Source organism: Tachypleus tridentatus, chromosome 7 (genome assembly GCF_004210375.1).
Source record: "Tachypleus tridentatus isolate NWPU-2018 chromosome 7, ASM421037v1, whole genome shotgun sequence".
Lineage (NCBI taxonomy): Eukaryota > Metazoa > Arthropoda > Merostomata > Xiphosura > Limulidae > Tachypleus > Tachypleus tridentatus.
This window is the reverse complement of record NC_134831.1, coordinates 122973673-122995751: the sequence shown is the minus strand read 5'-3', so window position 1 is coordinate 122995751 and position 22079 is coordinate 122973673. Positions and strand designations below refer to the sequence as shown.

Here is a 22079-nt window from a genome sequence, read left to right as displayed (position 1 = left end):
ACTATTTCCCAACATAAATAGTTCAAATAAGTTTTGGTACACTGTTCACCACTCACAGCTAAAAATATACAATAGAATTAGTTTCAATACTTGAAAATATGGTGGTCGGAACTCAAACTCTCGTTTTCTACTATCGGAGTAATTTCATGGTAAAAATTTAACACTCGTATTTTACCGAGTGCGAGATTAAAACTTTTGGTGGATGTTAAACCTTTCTAAAACTATCTATCTACAACTTACTACTCTTTAACAAGGTTTTCAAACGAACCCCCTAAACTCTTTTCGTATGTTATCCTGTCTGCTAAATTCTTTATCGGAACTCTAACTAGTTTACGGCAATAATTAACACCTTTAGCATGGCAATTATCAGAAGTTTGACTACTCAGTATAGTTAATTCAAGCTACACAACAGTGACATTTCTTCGCGTAGTGTAGCATTAACATAAGTTTCCATTTTATTTTCTTTGTTTTAACCGAATACAACTTGTTATTGGAAAAATTAATAGAGGTAGCGATATTTTGAATCAAAAACAGAGATGCTTCTATAGTGTTAAAGTTATTTTTGTAACTGAAATCCCAAAAATTTTCAGAATATCCCATATACCTCAAATATGGAAGCCCAACAAGCCTTTCGGTCACTATCAGAACTCGTTAATTCGACTGGACAATGAGAGACAAAAACTTCTCTGAAACGCTATTTATATATTTAGTTAATACTTTAATATGACCTCCACCGCAAAAAAACTAGAGGTTTGAGAATGATCGAAAACGACCACGTGATTTATTTATTACTTACGAAGTGACTGAAGAAAATGATCCTGAGGTAAGAAATAAGGATTAGAGCATAAAACTAAGTCTCTCGGAGAAGTATTTTTGGCAGAACTGGATAACTATATATGGTATACAGTCATGTGAAAAAATTAGGACACCCTATGAAAGCTTGTGCATTTTTGTAACATTTTTGGATATATAGATATTTAATCTAAATTGTAACAATACTGAGAGATTAAAGTAATATAACTAAACAATTAAAACTGAAGAAAAGACTAAGATCTTCTGTAAAATGTGATTCGACAAAAATGCATATTCAAACTGAGGAAAAAGTTAGAATAGCTCGTGTTATCCCCTTTGGCTGAAATAACTGCAGTAAGACGCTTCTTGTAGCCATCTACCAGTCTCTGACATCGGTCTGAAGAAGTTTGCCTCACTCCTCAATGCAGAATTCTGTCAGCTGCGAGATGTTTGAGGGGTTTCTTGCATGTACAGCCCGTTTCAAGTCACCCCACAGCATCTCAATGAGATTAAGGTCTGGGCTTTAACTCTGCTATTCCAGGACTCTCCATTTCTTAGTTTTCAGCCAGTCCTTGATGGATTTACTGGTATGTTTTGGGTCATTGTCGTGTTGCAGGATGCAGTTCTGCTTCAGCTTTAATTTTCTTACAGATGGTCTCACATGATCCTCAAGCACCTTTTGATACACAGTAGAATTCATGGTGGATTCTATGATTGTAAGCTGTCCAGGTCTTGCTACAGCAAAGCAGCCCCAGACCATGACACTTCTACCTCCATGCTTCACAGTTGATATGAGGTTCTTTTCCTGGAATGCTGCATTTGGTTTATGCCAAACATGTCCTCTGTTCTGGTGTCCAAATACTTCAATTTTGGACTCATCTGTCCAAAGAACATTATTCTAGAAGTCCTGGTCTTTGTCTACATTCTCTCTGGCAAACTTCAGTCTGGCCTTGATGTTTCTCTTAGAGAGCAAAGGTTTCCTCCTTGCACACCTCCCATGCAAGTTAAACTTGTGCAATCTCTTTCTGATTGTAGAGGCATGCACTTTCACATCAACAGTAGCCAGATCCTGCTGTAGGTCCCATGATGACATTTTAGAGTTTTTTGGACACCTCTTTTAGCATCTTGCAGTCTGCTCTTGGGGTGAACTTGCTTGGACGACCAGACCTGGGCATGTTGGCAGTTGTTTTGAAAGCCCTCCACTTGTTGACTATTTTCCAGACAGTGGAATGGCTGATTTTAAAATCTTTTGAGATCGTTTTAAATCCCTTATCAGACTCATAAGCTGCTACAAGTTTCTTTCTGAAGGCCTCAGACAGCTCCTTTGCTCTCACCATGGTGCTCACTCTCACTTCAACAGTCAGGAGCACACCAAACTAAATGTCCGAGGTTTAAATAGGGCAAGCCTCCGACACAATGCTGAGTAATAATCTTCTAATCACGTGCACCTAGTGTAATACACCTATGTGTGAGTTGAGCCATTTTATGTGGGTATAAATATGGAAGTATCTTAACTTTTTCCTCAGTTAGAATATGCATTTTTGTAGAATTACATTTACAGAAGATCTAGAAAAGTCTTTTCTTCAGTTTTAATTGTTTAGTTATATTACTTTAATCTCTCAGTATTGTTAATATTGAGATTAAATATCCATTTATCCAAAATTGTTACAAAAAATACACAGGCTTTCATAGGGTCTCCTAAATTTTTTCACGGCAGATCTCAAAGCAGGTGTACAAGCTATTGTTAAGAAACACATTCCTCAACCAACGTACATTCACTACAGGACAGTCCTTGGATTTAGTAATTTTTGAGATTGCAGAGAATCACTTGCAAAAAAGATGGCCACTGTTTAGGCCATTACTTGGTAAAAGTGCCTTTTTTAATTCAGAGAGACTTTATAAAATTGTATAGATCCAAAGACAAAATGGACATCTTAAAAAAACAAAACAAAAGTGGATATCTGTGCACTATCCAACCTGAATCACTCGGATCACTTTTTAGATCATAAGCTCTCATTGGATCATGAAAGGGAGAAGTAATACTTTTATCAGTTTGATTTTATTGTCACACTGGTAACCAATGAGCAATGTTGAATCCAATGAATACTTCATCAACAACACTATCACAGGTGAAACACTGACTCTTTGGGGCCCATTCCTGAATTCAGTTGTACAGCTGAGAAGACAGAACCATTTGGTTCAAGATTAGCTCTTGGACTAAAAGCACATATGTCGGTTCCAACAATATAAAAGGCACTAGCAACTTGTGTTTTAGCATGATGTTGAGGTCAAAAATGCATAATTACAGTCAATATTAGAAAGGGACTCTGCAGTTGCCTTTGCTGAAACTGAGTTTTCTCTGTGAGCAATAAATGCTTAGACATCTTTTATATCCTAACTGCTCTCCAGTTTACAACACAGACATTGGTTTAATTATAATGATTTGAAGTAATACCGCAAAAATCGTACATAAAAATACTAAATTACAGGCAGGAAAAATCCAAGTCACAGTATTCTCCCACCCAAAACAAAACAAACAAACTTCAAAACATGTCAAATTGTTTAAGCCATAAATATTTTTAATAAATAAAATGATGTAAAAAATCATAACTTTCAAACGTTTATATGATTTAAGAATAAATCAAGCTTACACACCTTGCTTCAACCATGTAAAATAGGTGAAGATTTATTACATTAAATATGTGAATAAAAATCCTAATTAAATGAGCAAAAATGTTTTTTTCCCGAACAGTAGCCCACACAGTCAATCAAGTCTCATTATTAATTACTAATCATTATTTTACTTAGAAATATATATAAAATAGCTGAATTTTATACTTAGTTCCTGCTACTAATGTGCTAGTACAAATCAATCATCTTGTCTTCTCTATAGCCTCCTGTGTTAAAGCAAAACTTTTAAGGATATCACTATCAATGGTACTTTGTTATAGCTTAAAATAAATAACATGTTCAAAACTGTTTAGTTAGTAAAGTCACATTCATTTCGTTGTTTTGTAATGCAGTAGCACATAATTACATTTACCAAAAGGTATTTGATACAAAAAGTTTGCATACTTCAAGTATTTCAAACTTCAATAGTTGCTATTGGAGGAACAGAAATGATTTTTTTTTTTTGAAATGGAAAAATGTTCAGATGAGTTCTTATGGGGAGGGGGTTTAAAACACTTTAGAAATGTAGAAAAATTACTTAGTATTAAACATATCCACAATGCAGTATTAAATAAAAGGATCTATATTTAGTGGAATAATAATAATAATAATAATAATAATTTGGGAAATTTAAAGTTGCTTTATTAAGTTTTAAAAACTAGTATCACAAACTCATCCTGTACAGTAAAAGATCAGAATCACATTTTAAATACACTGTACAACTGTGCATTTTATGTGGCACCAAAATCAGCATTCACTCATTACAATTCTGAAATATTCTAACAAGTGTACTGTGGTTCACAAGTTACAATATCTATAAAGATACTACTACTGTTCCAATTAACTCCAACATCACATAGAAAATTTGAATGATAGTTTTGTTATATAAAAAGGTTTTACAGTATTACAAAGGTAGCAGTCCATCTTGTTTTCTAGCTTAGATTCTGTTGAATTTATTTTAGAAAAAACCCAAAAACCCAAGATAAAGTATTTTAGAGAATGAACAATTATAATCAGCATTATGTATAAAGAAACTTTAAACTGAATTTATCAAGTAGTATAGTTTACAGATATGTTACAAATGTAATGCAATACACTAAGCAAAGTCAAAATAATTTTATCATGAAACTAAATTTAGAACACCTAATAAAAATGCTATTCAAAATCTACATTTATCTTTACATGTATTGTTTTCATAATGCAAATAAAACAGAAAGTACATGAATTATGTTATTCTCAAAAGTTAATAGCTATTAATAAACACCCTTACCATTTGAAACAAGGCTTAGTAGAGTGTAGACTTTTTTTGTTTTACAAAACATTCCATTTAAAACAATAATCCATTACTACATTTGCATTTTCTGCCTTCTATGAACACAAGCAGAGGTACTGCATAATTAAAAATTATATGAATTTTAATAATTATCACCACAATTCTGTTAATCAAAGTTACTAAAGTAGTACAATATTTCAGCTTCAGAATATATAATCTTGAAGGAAGGAAAAGGTTCATTATTAAATAAAAACTCCTATACAACAACATAAAGTCACTTTTGTAAAATAAAAATGATTTTTGTACTAATTAGTTCCTTTGAAAGTATACAGTACAAGTAAAACTGACATACGGTTAAAAGAATTTAATATACGTTTTGAAAACACGAGATAAAAGGCTAAGTTTCAAATCACCCACATATGATACCTTAGCTAGAATGGCAAACCATTAATTGTTTAAACTGGACTTCACTTTAAAATACTAATGTGTACTGCGTTTTCCAATTTCATATGTTATATATATATGATGGTAAATGGGCAAAAATGTTTTATCGTCTTTAAATTTTCCTTTCACATTTACGATCATACATTATTATAGCTTTATCTGTCCTATTTATTGCAGCATACACAAAACCTTTTAAAACATAAATGGTTAAAAAGAAAATGAACACAATAACCTTAAAAAGAAATTTTCCAACAAAAACTGCTATATTCATTACACAGATTATAAAACATAGCCACACACACGTATTCATGTTATATTAAAACATGGATACATCATAAAATAGTTTAATTATTTTAGTTAAATTATCATATCTTCTGGGAAATTTTCATTCCTGTTGTGCACATGAGACGATGGTAGGGACGAAGAAAGTTGGGGCACTGTGGGTGCCTAAAAACAAATATAAATGACCAAATTAAGGTTAAAAGGTTTACAGTACTTGAATATATACGGGTGCATTGAAAATAGAAAGCACACATTTAAAAAAAGGAAGGTAACAACTTCTAACCTAACAATAACTACGTCATTTGAAAGATTATAATTTTATGCACTTAATCTTGGTAGATGATGCAATGAGAAATATAGTTTTTCCTCAGCTGTTTAATATTTCATTAAAACACTTTGATAACTAATTACAAATAAATGAATTTATGCAATGTTTAAAATAAAAGTTTTTGAAAAGTTATCCACTGGAATTTAGATGACTTTATACTGTGTGTATAGCAATAACCTAAATTTAAAATTATTTAAAGTGACAAGAGCAAATTAATAAAAACACTTAACACAAGTTCTTCATGGACAATAAAACAGATTGTAGTGACTTAAGGAATGAATCCTTTCACTGGGAAAAAAAAAAATTAACAAGTCAAGATTAGGATTACAAAATGCTGACACTTTTAGAAACAGAGATGACAAAGGCCACATTCCTTGAATATGTTAGAAACAGATGTGCAGCGAGGAAGGTTTAGTATGAATCTTAAGACCTGCTTCTGTCTCAACTCAAAGTGAAGCATATTAAACAAGAAGGGATTTGCCTAACTAAAGTGACATAATAGATCTGACAGGACACAAAGTCTTGGAAGAAACCTCCTATGCCTCATCACAACATAGACCAATCTCACAAGCTTATTAGAAGTTATTACAGTGTGTTCATCCTAATCCAAGATTTCTTTGTTATTGAATAGTCTCTCCCAGAACTTCATCAAGTGAATCTGGACAGAGGAAAGTGAATCTGGACAGAGGAAATTCATTAAAAATAGTGAAATGTACATTTTCCAGATATAACAATGTATTGAGACTTACTAATATTTAGAACCAGGCAATCATTGTTAGGAAGTCAGGCTACAGAGAATACATGGTTCACAATACCAAAAGTGTTGCTTGGATGTATTAAAAATAAATACATTACACAAATAATGACCAAGAGGGGTCCAAGAATTGAGTCATGAAGAAGACTGATAAAATCTTTCTTTATACCATTTACTGTAACAATGACTATTAACCAGATGGGTTTTTAAAAGTATTATAAAATGATACTGTGCATGCGATAATGAATACACTTATAAAACATATTCAACTTACTGTATCATATACATTAGGAGTATCTAGTACACAAATCAAACATTGTAAAAATACATTAAAGTAAAAAATATTTTTGTAAAATTTATTTTTTTAATGTATACATCTTGAAGTTGCAAGCTGTATTAAAACAATAACATAATTCAAACTGAACAAAAGCAAAGTGACCTACTTCAAGTAGTGCAGTTCTGACAGGAGATGATGGGAGACTGGTCGAGCAGCTGTACATGAACTTTGTTGGTGACGATGCCAAACTAGAAGAATTGACTGAATGTTCATCGACATGTGCTGGAAAAGATTCCCTATCTATGGGATGTTGAGATGACGAGACAAGAGAAGTTACAAAAGCTTACTTTAGTTCAGTTTCATTACTATAAACATTTTGGATTTCATATTGAAACATCAAATGCTTTTAAACACAAGAACACTTGAAATTAAATATTCTAATTACAGATAAACAGGACTGAAATTATCACACTTACTAAAAATAGTGTAATTTCTTACTTCCGAGAAGAATGCAAGTGCTATTAATTACAATAATTTAACAGTGACATAACCTTTGACCTATATTATCATCCACTAAAAAACTAAGATAGTTTCAAAGAGAATAACAAAGCAGAACAACTTCTTTTTCCAACGCATCACTGGAACATTACCTCAAATAGTTCCATCTTATACAAGAAATACTTCTAATTTCATTCTGTTTCTTCTCGAAACAAAACTCTAAGTTGATGCCCAAGAATAACTTTTATACATCAAGACTTGTTATATTTAAATACTTACATAATCTACAGACTAACTTTAGTTGTGAAAAACCTATATATTAAAGATATGCATTTCACTGGATAAAAATCCATCTTCTATACTTGCTACCTCATGTAATGGTGACAAAGCATTTCCACATACTAATAATGGTGTAAAATGAAACTGTAAACACCCAAATACAAAATTGATATCTTATATTACATATTTAAATGTGGTATTCAAGTACACCATCATCCAAGTCTAAAGTATCTACAGAATACAGGTTTGGAAATGTTATGTAGAGAACAAGTCAAATGCTGACACCATAGAAAGAACAAAGGTGAACAAATACCAGTGACACATAGTGCATTTTACTTATTGGCTAGCTTAAAATTCATGTTGGAACTTTCATCGACATCAGAATGGACACAAGTCATTGAAAGGTCAAGAAGAGAGAGAAATGGAAGCAAGTGATAAAAGCAATCTAGGCCAGTGATATCCCACTTTTAGATGTCAACAAAATCCTTACTTAAATGTGGTACTAGAGTACATTGAATTCTAACACTTCAAGCTAGTTGGTAGTAGATGCTGCCTTAATTATTTGAACAAGCAAAAACTTTCTACAAGTTCACATAAAATACACATGTTCCAGCTGGAAACTTAAGTTGTAGCATGTGTAAAAGAATAAGCACATGTTCAAGACATTTCAATATTCAGTTAACAAAAAACGTCATAAATACACACAGACTGGTACAAAAAAAACCAAAAGTACTTGGATGCAAATACAAAAAGGGAAAAATTAGTAGCTATATCAACTTCAACATGAGCACTGCTGCACAACTCCCAATAGAAACAATAGGGTTCAACTGATTTGTTAAGTCCTATGACTAATTAGCTCAGTCTCAGTCTTTTACTTTGATCAGACAAAACACTTTAACTATACACCAGCACTTGCAACGTTACTTCATGCTGGCAGGTTGGAATGAAGTCTTTCAGGCTACCAGGTGGTTCAATAGAATTATGGAACAAATCAGGATTGAAAACTTGTCAATAAACACAAGTTAGATTGTCTGGCAAGCAATAAGGCTAAATATCAAAACCTATTTCAAGATGACTTGACCTGATCCTGGAAAATGTTTTCTGGATAGGTACAACATTGTGCAAGGTCTTCCTTTATTCACAAAGTCATGGAGAATACACTCACCTCGACAACACAGATTCATATGGTACTAGGCCCATACAGTTACAGTAGTAAATCAGACTCTCCACTACACCAGCCCATGCCAACATTTAACGAGTCAGCAAATTTCATTACTTAACATGCATGTAACACACTCCGATTCTACCAATATCCAAAACCTATACGCATTTCTTGCCTCAGAGCTCAGAAATTCACTAGTTGCTTCACATTTTAGTTACTACATCTTAGTTCATATTACAGTATAGTGTGCCACCCTACATTTACAGTAAAGTATACATATATCATATGGGTCATAGGACAAGTGTTCCCATAGCCAGATATTTTTATATTTATATAATGGACTGAAATAGCAAAACAAGTAACACATTTTGTAAAAGAATGAGTTATTCAAAACTGTTTAACCCTACTGCTCTGGCTATCCTTTACTAATACAGTCACTTGTAGGAGAAACCGCATACAACTTCCATACCAGATCAGTTATTTCTATACCTTCACATACTGACAACACTGCACCAATCTCACTACCATTGAAATCAGCATGAAAGATTAATGGATAATAATAACAAAAGGTAAGCCAGAACCAATGTTCAACAAGGCACAATTCAAGAATTGGAATATACCTTCCTCTTCATATTTCAATATCCATAGAAAGTATACATTAAAACTTAGTCAGTGATAAAAAAACTGTGTAGCTCTTTAAAGTATTACATTAAATCACAAATTTCATATTTATTAGAAGTTAAAAACCAGTTGTGAACCACTGTGACCATCAGTACAATAAAATAACTCAGACTCCACTAACTATTCGTTCAAGAAATTGAATTTCATCCTGCACAAGTCTGCACTTTCCAGACTTCAACATGAAGCCTGCATCTTGAAATACTAGTCTCAGCTGCAACAAATAGTAACCACATCACCCACACAGATGAAAAAATCTTTAACTGCAACCTTCAGAGAGATACAGACTAAAGTATGAAGTAGGATTTTTATATATATAGTCTTTCTTGAGGAATGAAAGCAGTCTCAAGTCCACCTTTGCTGTCCAAATCAAGTTGCTTACATCCAGAAACAAGACAGGTGCTTCCAAACATGCTCAGGATTTTAAAAAAGTTTCAAATAAGTTAGGTATGTTACTTAATATGTTACAAAAACAGTAATAGAAAGAGATCTAGAGAAACAAGTTATGCTAATTGTTCAGATAAAGTTAAAGAACAAAAGATCTGTGTCCTTAAACATGCACTTTCATATATAAAAAGCAGATGTATATACACTAAATCACATAACAGAAAATTACATACTAGAGAATGGATTGGTTGGAATTGGAACACTCCACGAAGCCTGACCAAGATGACAGAATGCATCCATTTGTTGGGTTAGACTGAGGATTCCTCCCTCTGCTACAGTAAGTATAACCCAAATCACTTCTGCAAGAAAATGTGCAAAATTATTTAATTAAACAATGTTTTGTTTAATATTAAACTGAAATTTCAAATTAAGAAGTTCATGTGAAACTATCAATATACAGTAAAACCCGTAAGCCAGAAACTGCATTGGGCAAAAACCTGTACAAACCAGAAATAAAAATTTTGCAGCATTATCTTAAGATTTCTTTTATAAAAAGCCCTCTACACGTCAGAACCTGCATAATGCCAACGGAAAGCCATCTTTCACCTAACTCATCTATCAACAGGAAGGATTAGAATCTGAGCAAGGCATAAAAAGTTTTTGATCAAATATTAATTTTTTATTTAATTAATAATTTGTGTAAATATTAATAAATTTATGGACATTTTGTTGCAGTAAGTATTGGTTAAATACATTCTGTTATTTTCTTATGCCATCATTATTTTTGCAGTTAAATTAAACAAAAGAATGGAACAAGAAAATAGGAATATTCTACTTGTTCATCCAAAAGTTCAACCTTCAAATGTTTGTTTAATCTTTCTATCTCCACGTAAAACTTCCGTTCCACAGCAACTAAATAATGGAATTATACAGTGTATGAAATTGAAACATAGAAAATTGATGCTTCAGCATATTATTGCAAACATGGATCACTGTAAGAGAGCATCTGAAATGACCGTGAAAATTGACATGTCCGATGCAATTACATTTTTTAAGTCATTCAATCAAATACGTAAAGAGATGAATGCATACTAAACTGCTTTTGAAACTGTGGATTTATTCTTAATAATGGCAGAGATTGTGGAAAAGTTGTTTGTTATGACAATTCTAGTGAAATTCAAACTCTGAGAAGATTGATGTAGATGATTCTGTGATAATGGAAAGTTTTGTAAACGTTGATAAGAATGTTTTAACAGAAACTTATGATATTGATTTAAAATCTGCAAGAGAATCACAAGATGGTAACAGTGTTAGACATTCAGAAGATGAACAAAATGGAAAATATAGGAGGAAATAGAAATTCCTACTTCATCACAAGTGTTAAGTTATATTAATGCTATCAAATTGTATGTAAAAAAAATGGAGGAAAATGAAATTCATGAAAAGGCCGTAGAATTGGCACTTTAACTACATGAGAAAGCCTACTAAAAAACTAAACAGTTGAAATTGGACACTTCCTTTAAATAAATTTAATTAAGATTTTGTGTACTTACGTATATTTTGAATGTCTATTTTTGTTCTTATTATAATAAATATAGCACAGATAGTGTAACAACTTTAAAATCACAGGACATCTTACTTCCCTTGAGTCAAGTAAGTATAATGTTTCACTCAAAATTTATATATAATAAAAGAAAATACATGTTCACTGTCTAAGCCAGAAAACCTGCTCAAGCCAGAAATTTTACTTGGTCCCGTGCAATTCCGCCTCAGACAAGTTTTACTGTCTTAGCAGTTTTACATGTAATACAAGCAATGCAAATTTACAAGGTGTCCCTTCTTTCAGAATCAAGGTTTGAATTTTAGTTTTAACCAACATCCAACCGGTAGAGAATTTTAACTAAAAAAGGATGAATTACAGTTCATGGAAAACACTGGAGATTACTATAAATCTGTTACTTGTATTTAAAATGTCTTAATGCAATAGATTTTCCAAATACAATTTATTTTGGAGTTAATTTTTGTCATGCATAAATTTAACATGGTTAGTAAGGAATAAATGTCCCAGATAAAAAGTCTGAGAGTTGGATGTAACTCACAGCTGGGCCATCACTTAAAGTTTAGATATTTTTAATACCTTCAATAAAAATGAAAGTTTTTAACTCAGTTTATGTATTTAGGCAATATCCTAACCAAACTAGATACAAAGGGACTTCACATTTCTCATACATACAAACTAACAAACTCAAATTCAATAAATATAAATCACTGTATAATAAATAACATAAAAACTATACTAAAAATACTCATAATTATGTTAAAAATCTTGAAGAAAATCATGCATTTTTCATTGCTTTTTTTTTTTAAATCATGTTCCATGGATACCTTCAGTGGGCATTTCATTTAATAAAACTTCAGTTTCTAAAATATATGATTAACTTACTCTCATTAATTTAAAGTAAAATGTGAACAAATCACTATTTAAATACCTCAGAAATAAGTACATGTTGAATGGGAAGACTAGTGAGAAAGGGAAGGAAATGAGAGGTTTCTCAAAAAGGTTTAGCGTACAAACATCACATGACTGACAATAGGGAAAAAAAAAAAAAAAAAGATGGAAAATTACATTGTCATTTTATAATAGCTTCATGTGCCTACCTCCAAAATACTGTCCAGTTGCTGTACTCATTCTCCATTGACCTTGGTAAATGCCTGGCTTATCTGGACTCATCATTTCTATGGACACGTCTGCTGCTTCTGTAGGTTGCAAGGGTTCAACTTTAGCTTGGTCTTGAAAGCCCAAGTGATGACCACTGGTAAACTTAAGGTAACATCCAGGTGGCCATGGTTCATTTCCTGTTACCACATAAAGAAAAATCTTATTTCATACACTGAAATAACGTTCGAGATGTAACACCACAAAACGTTCGAGATGTAACACCACAAAACGTTCGAGATGTAACACCACATTAAATTTCAAATCACATGTAAACGTTCGAGATGTAACACCACAAAACGTTCGAGATGTAACACCACAAAACGTTCGAGATGTAACACCACAAAACGTTCGAGATGTAACACCACAAAACGTTCGAGATGTAACACCACAAAACGTTCGAGATGTAACACCACAAAACGTTCGAGATGTAACACCACAAAACGTTCGAGATGTAACACCACAAAACGTTCGAGATGTAACACCACAAAACGTTCGAGATGTAACACCACAAAACGTTCGAGATGTAACACCACAAAACGTTCAAGATGTAACACCACAAAACGTTCGAGATGTAACACCACATTAAATTTCAAATCACGTTATGAAACTAGCAATACTTTTCTAAAAATAAATTAATAATAATAATAATAATAATAATAATAATAATAATAATTCCTAATTTGTTTAGTAATCATATGCACATCTTGTCTTCATAAATTAAACAAAATAATACTTACAATTTGTATGTAACCCATTATTAATCCTGTTATAATCTTCTATAAATATTTTCTATAGTCACTCTTCTAGGGTCCAAGTAGACCCCATCATAAACAATTAAAGATATTTAAATTATAATAAACCATAATTTTGGAAACAAAAACAAAATCTCATTTATTTATTTATTAATTAATAAATAAAACAGTAAGTATTACAACTTTTGTTTTAACCACTTAGTGTAACAATTTAAAACAAAATAATTGAATACTGAAAATAACAAATTGTGTGTGTACTCCCATCTGTTGGCAACAATGTTTACAAAATATTTGGAATTTGCAGAGACCCTAGATGACTCGTGCAGGGTTAAACTAGTCCTTCCCCCAACTGTATTTGTACAGATTTCACTTCACATATATTGTTTTATATACAATTATGCTTATTCAAAACAAAAACATTAGTTATATATTGAACAAAAATAGCAGGTAAATAGTAATTTGTCTATAAATATTATGCAGGTATATTAAGCCTTTTTTTTTTTTTTTTTTTTTTGTTTCCCATAAATCACATGATGATAATGCTAGATTTCAATTTTTACTTACTAATAAAGCATATTTATTAAAAAACACTTTGGACCATTAACTGGTAAATTATAAAACAAGTTAACTTTCACTGAATTACTTGGAATGGTCTAAATAGAAAATAATAAATGATGCATTTGATTTTTACGTTATGTTTGCATGTAACAAATGTGGGCATACTTGTAAAATGGATGATCTACTTTAAAAAGCTGATTAAATATCATTACTAAATATGTCCAAGAAGATCAAAACTACACATCAGTCAAAAAAGTCACATTCCATCTATTGTCATGTTCACACACAAAGTATGTAAGGACAAGAAGAGTCCTTGTTAAACTAAATGTACTGTAAACAAAACTCGACCTAACTGGATTAGATTGAAAGAATTAAAAGTAAAATAAGTTTGATTTTTCAACCCATTTAAATTTTGAGTTATTATAAAACATGTATATCCTACATCAGGACTGTCCTTTTAAAATGGGTATAAACAGGTTTTAATCATGGAAACTCAAACAGGAGATAATAAATTAATTCACTCAAAATACTTATGGATTCAATTCATTATGAATTTCACACTGAGCTACACAAGGGGTATTTGCACTAGTCATCCTTAACTTAGGAGATGGGCTAGAGGGTTGGAAAAAATTCATCACCATTTACTGCAAACTAACAAATAGTGGAATTGACCACCACACCATACTGCCCTCACAGCTGAAAAACCAATTAGCACATTCATTGTCAATGCTTCAAATCTGAAGTTGAGTGCCTTAACCATTAGACCATGCACAAATGGCAAGTGACTTGCATATGTATATTATTGATAAGATTTGTTAATATTTTAACACAAAATGTGAAACTTAAGCAAAAGTAATAAACTAGTTCAAATGTGCAAGTTAATGGTTACAAGGCACTATCACATTCAATTCATTAAAATTGAAATTTATAAAGCATCAACACAGTGTTAATTTTAAAATGTGCATAATATCAACATGTTGCACATTTCAAGAAAATAATGTTTACAAGTAGTCTAATATAATGAAAGTTTAGTCCAAACTTTGTAATTTGGTTGCAATATACAATACTGAATTTTCCTTCAATATTGTACCTTGTTATAGTTATATGATGGCTGGCAGATGTATAATCAAGTGGTACAATATTTAGTCAGCAAACTTTGCATCACAAAATCATTAAAATGAACAATATATACTATACTCAGGAATAAATAATTGTTTGTCTTTTGAATTTTGTGCAAAGCCACATATGGGTTATCTGTGCTAACCATCCCTAATTTAGCAGTGCAAAAGCAGCTAGTCATCACCACTCACTCTCATCTCTTGAAATACACTAACTTTTACCAAGAAATAGTGGGATTGACTAACATTATAAATACCCCTCAAGCTGAAAGAGCAAAAATGTTTGGTGTGATGGGGATTTAAACCCCAACCACAAGATTACAAGTCGAGCACCCTAATCCCCCGACAATGGCGGGTCTACCTTTAAAATGTCAAACACACACCTATGCAAAAACTGAAGTTACTTATTCCTTTATTTAGACAGACGTCAACTAGATCAAATAATTTGATAAATATCAAACTAGTTAGAGTGGATCACAAGAATCAGAAATAAATGTTAAACTAGCTGATCACTTAACTTTGTTACGTAAGAAGTACATACCACCTTGTTGATTAAAACAAAGCAATATACGAGAAATGATAAAATCTATTTAATATTCTGTAAAGTAGATGATAAACAAACAATTTAGACAGTTTATACAATACCAGAGTTTTGAATTCTCCAAGTTTTTATAAACCTGGTGCTGGGAGGTACAGCCTCTCCTTCCCCAATAGTGACATCTCTTACAAAGGACATTGAAGGTAATTTATCTACTGGTGCATCTATGTCAAAAAATGAACAAGCAGCTGCCTGAAGATTCCTAATTATAAGAGAAAGGGAAAAAAGTTTAATTCCAGTAAGTACACAATATAAGAAGTAGAAATAAAGAAATACGTAAAAGGAATGATGTAATATTCTGCACGTCTGCATCTGCTAAAAAAATGTTTGAGACTTCAATGGATGGGTTGAATAACTAAGTACGAACTTGTCTTTTCATATATTACTGTATACAGAGACCTTCAAGAATTTTAACCACCATAGGAGTGGAAGTTGATAATTTAATCAGCTATGATATGAAAGTTGCTATCCATGGGCAGTGTCACTTAAACTAATCAAAATTAGTGTTTTGATTATTTCAACAACCAATTAACTAAACTTTCATTATAAAGATTGTCACAAAAATAAACCAATTAATCTAAATTGGGGTTTTCAATTATTACATTTTAACCTCTTATTCTTTTGAAACAGATTCAGAAAGAGAGGGGCTAAAGGTTCGAGGATCTTGGGTTTCATTCCCAATCACACTTATCCTACCTTTGTTATGGCAGAGTCGCTAAGGCTATCTGCCTATTCACAATTCTTAACCACTGACTTGAGAGTGAAGACACCCACTTATAGTGGGTGCATTTTCTTACAGCAAAGCCACATCAGGCTATCTGCTGAGCCCACCAAGGGGAATCAAATCCCTGATTTTAGTGTTGTAAATCCGTAGGACATACCACTATACTAGCGGGGGGCAATCCCACTTATAGCACCCATAAAAACATGTACATATAATGGCAGAGGAAGCATGTATTAATTGATCAAGCAAATGCAATCCATTAATGGAGTGACTGATCAGTAGAGTTTGTTAATTTCACTGCTCTACATAGGTTTAGATAATTCTGTTTGCTACATGTTCATGAATCCTAATTATATTAACTATTTCTGGAACAAAATCCTTTGTAGGACTTATTTTCCATATGATGTACAACCTCAAAACTCAAATATGGTAAGTAAATATACATACGGATAGTCAAATAAATAGTAGATTCAATCATAATATTCTCAAGGCACACTTTCTCCAAGTTTGAAAAGCATGATACGTTACAAGACTACGAAAATTAAAAAAAAAAAAAAAAAAGTATCAAATTTATTAGTAACATTGTATCACACTGGTTATTTAGAGTTAATTTTGTTATAAGCCTATTGTTTTGTTTTACCATTATACACATTTTGTACTGTTAGCTTGGTAAATATTAAGCTAGGACTGACCTAGCTAGTTGAAATTCATATATTGTATTAAAAACACATAACCATAATAAATAATTCTAAAATATATTGTTCTGTTCCCAAAGAACATCCAAAGCAAATTCTCTCTACATAATGAAGTGTTAGGCTTAAGTATAATAAATGATGCCAACTATTGAAGCCATGCTATAAACATCATAAACTGAGGTAGCTGTCAAGCAGGATAAGCACAGGAAACATCTAGGATATAAATACTTGTTGTAGTTTAATAGACAAAGTTGTTTATGAAACAGTGTACATACACAAGAGGTTTAGCTGCATTAGAACTTGGAAATGTACATAATTACAGAACACTTGTTCAGGATACATATACACATAGATCAAAGTTTAAAGAAATCTCACCCAATGTGAAACAGCCTTTGCAAAGATATCCTTGCAAGAAGGAAACTCTTCATAATAACTGCTCACTGTACACACACACACACACACACACACTAGGACTACAAATATATGAAGTTAGTAAAATGCCTTCCATGTAATAAATGCAAACATTATTTGTACTGAAGGTAATAATTCACTTGTATTGGGGAAATTCTACAAGTAAAATGTAAGCATGAATGAGTTTGGAGGAACGTACTTTAATACCAGAGATAAACCTGCTGTAGTAGTCTAGGTTGTACATAAATACTGCTTGCTATATTTCAGTAATACAATGTCTGTCTTGGGATCCTAACCTTCGAGAGAGATTTGAAGTGTTAAAAAGTTCAGAGGAAGGCTACCAGAACAGTGCCTGGGGTGGAGAAGTTGTTATATACAGAAAGATAAAGATTTCCAAAATGGTTTTCTCTTGAAAAAAAAAAAAAAAAAGAATTAGAGGTTACCTAACAGAGGTGTTTAAGATAAGAAAATCAACAGTATTGAGAAATCAAATTTTTCTTGAACTTAATGGTTATAATGGTAGGACTAAAGGACACAGACCAACATTTTTACAGTGTAGAATTATCTTCAGCTAAGACAGTAGTTACCCTTTAGAATGGACTGTCTTCATATATTGTAGAGGCAGCAAGTTAAGTGAATTTAAGAAAAAAAAATGAATAAAAGCTGGTTTATAAAGTTATTTATTTAACAGTATAAGTTTAGTTTAGAGTATAAGTCAGTCTAGATCAGTGATTCTCAACTATGGGTGCTCACACCCCTTGGGAGTGAGAGATAACATTTGTTTTGGCCACCTTCACCTTTATTCTTAAATAATTACTGTGAGGGGTGCTGGAATATATTAAAATTTTTTTAGGGGTGCAGGGCATAAAAAGGTTGTGAACCACTGGTCTAGATGGACCAATAGATACATTGTTGTCCCCAAACATTATATTGTTTGTTTTGTTTTAATTTCGTGTAAAGTTGCTCAAGGGCTATCTGCACTAGCCGTCCCTAATTTAGGAGTGTATGACTAGAGGGAAGGCAGCTAGTCATTACTACCTACTGCAAACTCTTGAGCTACTCTTTTACCAACCAATAGTGGGATTGATTATCCCATTATTATACCCCCACAACTGAAAGAGCAAGCATGTTTGGTGCAACTCGCAACCCTCAGATTACGAGTTGAGTACCATAACCACCTGGCAATGCCTCACATCATGTTATATTTGTTGATAGTTAGGATAATCAAAGACAATTTATTAATCAATTACTTCACATGCTGTTAATTGAAGCACAAAGGTCATTTATTATACAGATTAAAATCAAGTTAGTTGCTTAGTTCTATTAGCAGTTAATCTATAAATATAAACAGTTTAATCAAATACACATTTGTTTGGGTAAGTAAAATGTTAATAAAAGATCAGTAACATGATTACTCTTACAATAATCGTAGTGAAACAGCTTAGAAGAGTAAAGAAATGCCAAGATTTGGTATATCTGAACAGTGTTACATATTCGAACATATTACAGCTTTTATGAAAGTTCACAAAAACATAATACACGAGATTTGAAGAGATCAATTGTTACTTGAGGATAAAATGAAAAAGTTCCAATAAAATTGTAAAATCATAGGATAAAATAAACAGATTTGGAACAGAATTCGAGGAACAAAAGACAAAAAAAATAGACTGAATTATGACAAAGAAGAGAATGCAAGTTTGGGGTTTGTAAGGGTGCACAGTAACGAAGTGGATTTAGGTCACACAAATTAGATCAGATATCGGTCAGTACATCAACATATTGTAGCTTTGACTGATTGTTAGGAGGAACAAGACTGTCCAGAGATTTACTTTGTGGGGAACACAAAGATTAGAATTTAAATTTACTTGTCTGTGTTTATAGTTCATTATACAATGTGACAACAGCTTAGTTGCTGGTATCAAGGAGTATTCTGTTTTTGTATTGCACATAGAAGCAAAAGACATTGTAAACTGTAAATCAGAAGAGCAGTTTAATTTCAGAAATACAGAAATGACTCATTTGGAAGTTTAGGAAAAGATACAAGCATGTGGTCTCTAGAGACTAGATGCAGATACGAGTTAAAGTAAACATATGACATGTATCCTACTACGACTAAAAAGTTAACATTTTACCAGCAAGAGCTTTTGAACAAGACAATTTTTCACTAGCTCCTATTAGTGTCATCTTCTGTAATGGAGACTTGGAGCATTGTATATCTTTCTCACTTTATATTACAGTGGATGAACAACAATAAATCCTCTACCCCCATTGCAGGTCACTAACTCTGAACAGTTAAATATAATATATGTGCAATGTACTGCAGTAATACTTTCTGATAGTAAGTTGAAGTTCTACATATATCTGCTTTTAATTAAGCTGAAAGCATCACCATCTTGGTGCAACAGATGGTTACATCATTTGACACAAGACTCAAAATGTATAGATTGCTTGGTACCATAAGGTCCTTAAGTTTTTGTAAACTTTTGTTTATGATCCATTTCTGCTTACTACATTGTTCTTGGACTGGTATATTTTCCAGAACCAACACTTTGATTACAAATGACACTACTGTAATTCCCCCACCCACTCATTTCCATAAAACTATTAAAACACTCATCAATACTGACCATGTTTTCAGTCCCAACAGATGTGAAGACAGAATGATCAGTACCATCTGTGTTGAAAGGTTTATCTCTGGCATAAAGGTGATCACAGAGAAGTAATAATTGACATCCCTAACAGTTATTTGTGGAAATAACATAAATAACCTACGTCTTAGCAAATAACAATCAAATGAAGTTATCACAAACTGCTACACTAAAAGTTAAAGCTAAGCTTACATTTTGTATAAATTATAAGAAAGAAGTAATCTTTAATTTCAACCTCACTAGGCAGTCCAAAGTTCATTTTGTTTTCATTGAATTGCATGTTGACCTCAAGTCTTTAAGGCCTCAGAATTCGAAAAATACTGCTATGCCATAATACGACTTATCCCCTGTTAGTTTTTGTTACATAAATTAGATCATATTTTCCCACATTTACTGTTTAACTTACTTTTGTATTTCAAGATTCCATATTTCACTTTTTAAAACACTTTTTCTAACGAAATTTCGGAAAGTTTAACGACTTCAAATTTTATTATTTAATAAAAACCTTATTAGCTCAGTAAAAACTCTTAAGTCTTTGTCGTTTCTATTTTTAATAGTAACTAAAACATTACGAAATTATGAAGCTAACGTTCGAACCTTCATATCAGATTATCACACTTTGATTTTTGCAGTTGAAATTATAAACTTTTAACTCACCAGTTATTCATATCCAGGAAGAAAGCACAACCTGCCGCGTTCAGCTGATTACCTAGTATTTTCTGAAGTTGAGAAATTAAAACATCACGATCAGTTGTATTTAGACAACTAAACTGTTGCAATAAATTATTATCCAAATCATTGTCAACATCCATTGCGCTGAGTTTTTAAATCCGAGGCTATATCACATTAAATCTATTAAGGGGTGGTGTGGGGATAAAAATAAAAAATTCATACAATTGTGTTAATATAATATCAACGTGTTTGTCGAGTAACCGTTATTCACTACAGTATAGAATCGTTGTGAGCTACATTTTTTGTTTGTTTTTGTTATTATTGTTTGTTAATTTGTGCCTTGTCATTGTTTTCAGATAGAGGGAGTCTCTTACGCCAGTAATGTTAGTGCGACTAAATATCTATAATTTTATATAAGTTTAAGGAACGGTCTGAAAAGTATTGTGTATCCGATATAAAATGCGAGTTAGGCGAGAATAGAAGATATTGTTTCACTAATGAGTCTGTTACAATAGATGATTGAATTAGCTTTTATCTTCATCTTAACCAGAAAAACATGCTTTAAAATATATCCAAAATCTAAAACTGTACTTCGTTACGATATGTTTTTCAAAATTTATTGACTACTTTTCTTTTCATTATTTAAAAATTACGTGTTTTTTTTTTTTTTCACCAAAGTGGTATATTTTGCACATGAGTAAATTGCTTGGGTATTTTTAGACGGCCAAATTGATTCTTGACACAGTTTCCGATCGGACTGCTCATGAGGTCTTGTGCACCTAACCCTCTTGGGTATTGAAAAATTAAACATTCGCAAATACCCACAAAGAAGAAGCGAAGCGGACTGCTCGTTTCGTCCAAATCCATAATTTGGTTTTGGTTGTTCGATTACAAAGTAACGGTTATTTATGCAGATAAGTTTCAATTCTAGCTTAATATGCTTCATAAAATTGGTGATTTAGGTGTTTGAGTCCATTCTCATCAGTAACGGCGCCAGGATATTTTCGTTTGAGGGGGGGGGGCTGAGGTAAACTGTGGAGGGGATTCTCAAAATTCCATCAATATGAGTATAGATGGTAAATTATAATAATGTAAATACCAAGGTACATTTCAGAAAGGTGTGCTATTTTGAACTGCGTTTTCAATGCAGTTTTAATTGGAAACTTATTCTCGGATTAATAATTCATTATTGCAAATTACAAATAATCTGTTTATGAAAATATGTGTATATGTAAAAGAGGAAGTTCACCTAAATTCCACCCAATGTAATACATAACAATATAGAAAATCAAGATTAGCTTAAATTGAACATTTAATGTTGTTTGTTTTTTTTTGGTTTTTGAAATTCGCACAAAGCTAC

At 32.1% G+C, this 22079-nt stretch overlaps 1 protein-coding gene across 2 annotated transcripts; it reads right to left on the bottom strand.

Annotated features, from left to right (window-relative positions):
- Positions 1–3345: 3345 nt before the first annotated feature.
- On the bottom strand, positions 3346–21056 carry LOC143256521 (protein ILRUN-like). 2 transcript variants are annotated; one of them, XM_076513860.1, is made up of 6 exons: positions 20705–21056; positions 15617–15771; positions 12483–12680; positions 10058–10183; positions 6987–7144; positions 3346–5626 (listed from the first exon to the last, which is right to left on the bottom strand). In XM_076513860.1, the coding sequence occupies exons 1-6, from the start codon at positions 20857–20859 to the stop codon at positions 5537–5539; spliced, it is 882 nt and encodes a 293-aa protein (XP_076369975.1). In that variant the 5' UTR covers positions 20860–21056; the 3' UTR covers positions 3346–5536. The 2 variants fall into 2 exon arrangements, with proteins under 2 accessions (XP_076369975.1, XP_076369976.1); XM_076513861.1 differs by having other exon boundaries at positions 6987–7120.
- Positions 21057–22079: the final 1023 nt, after the last annotated feature.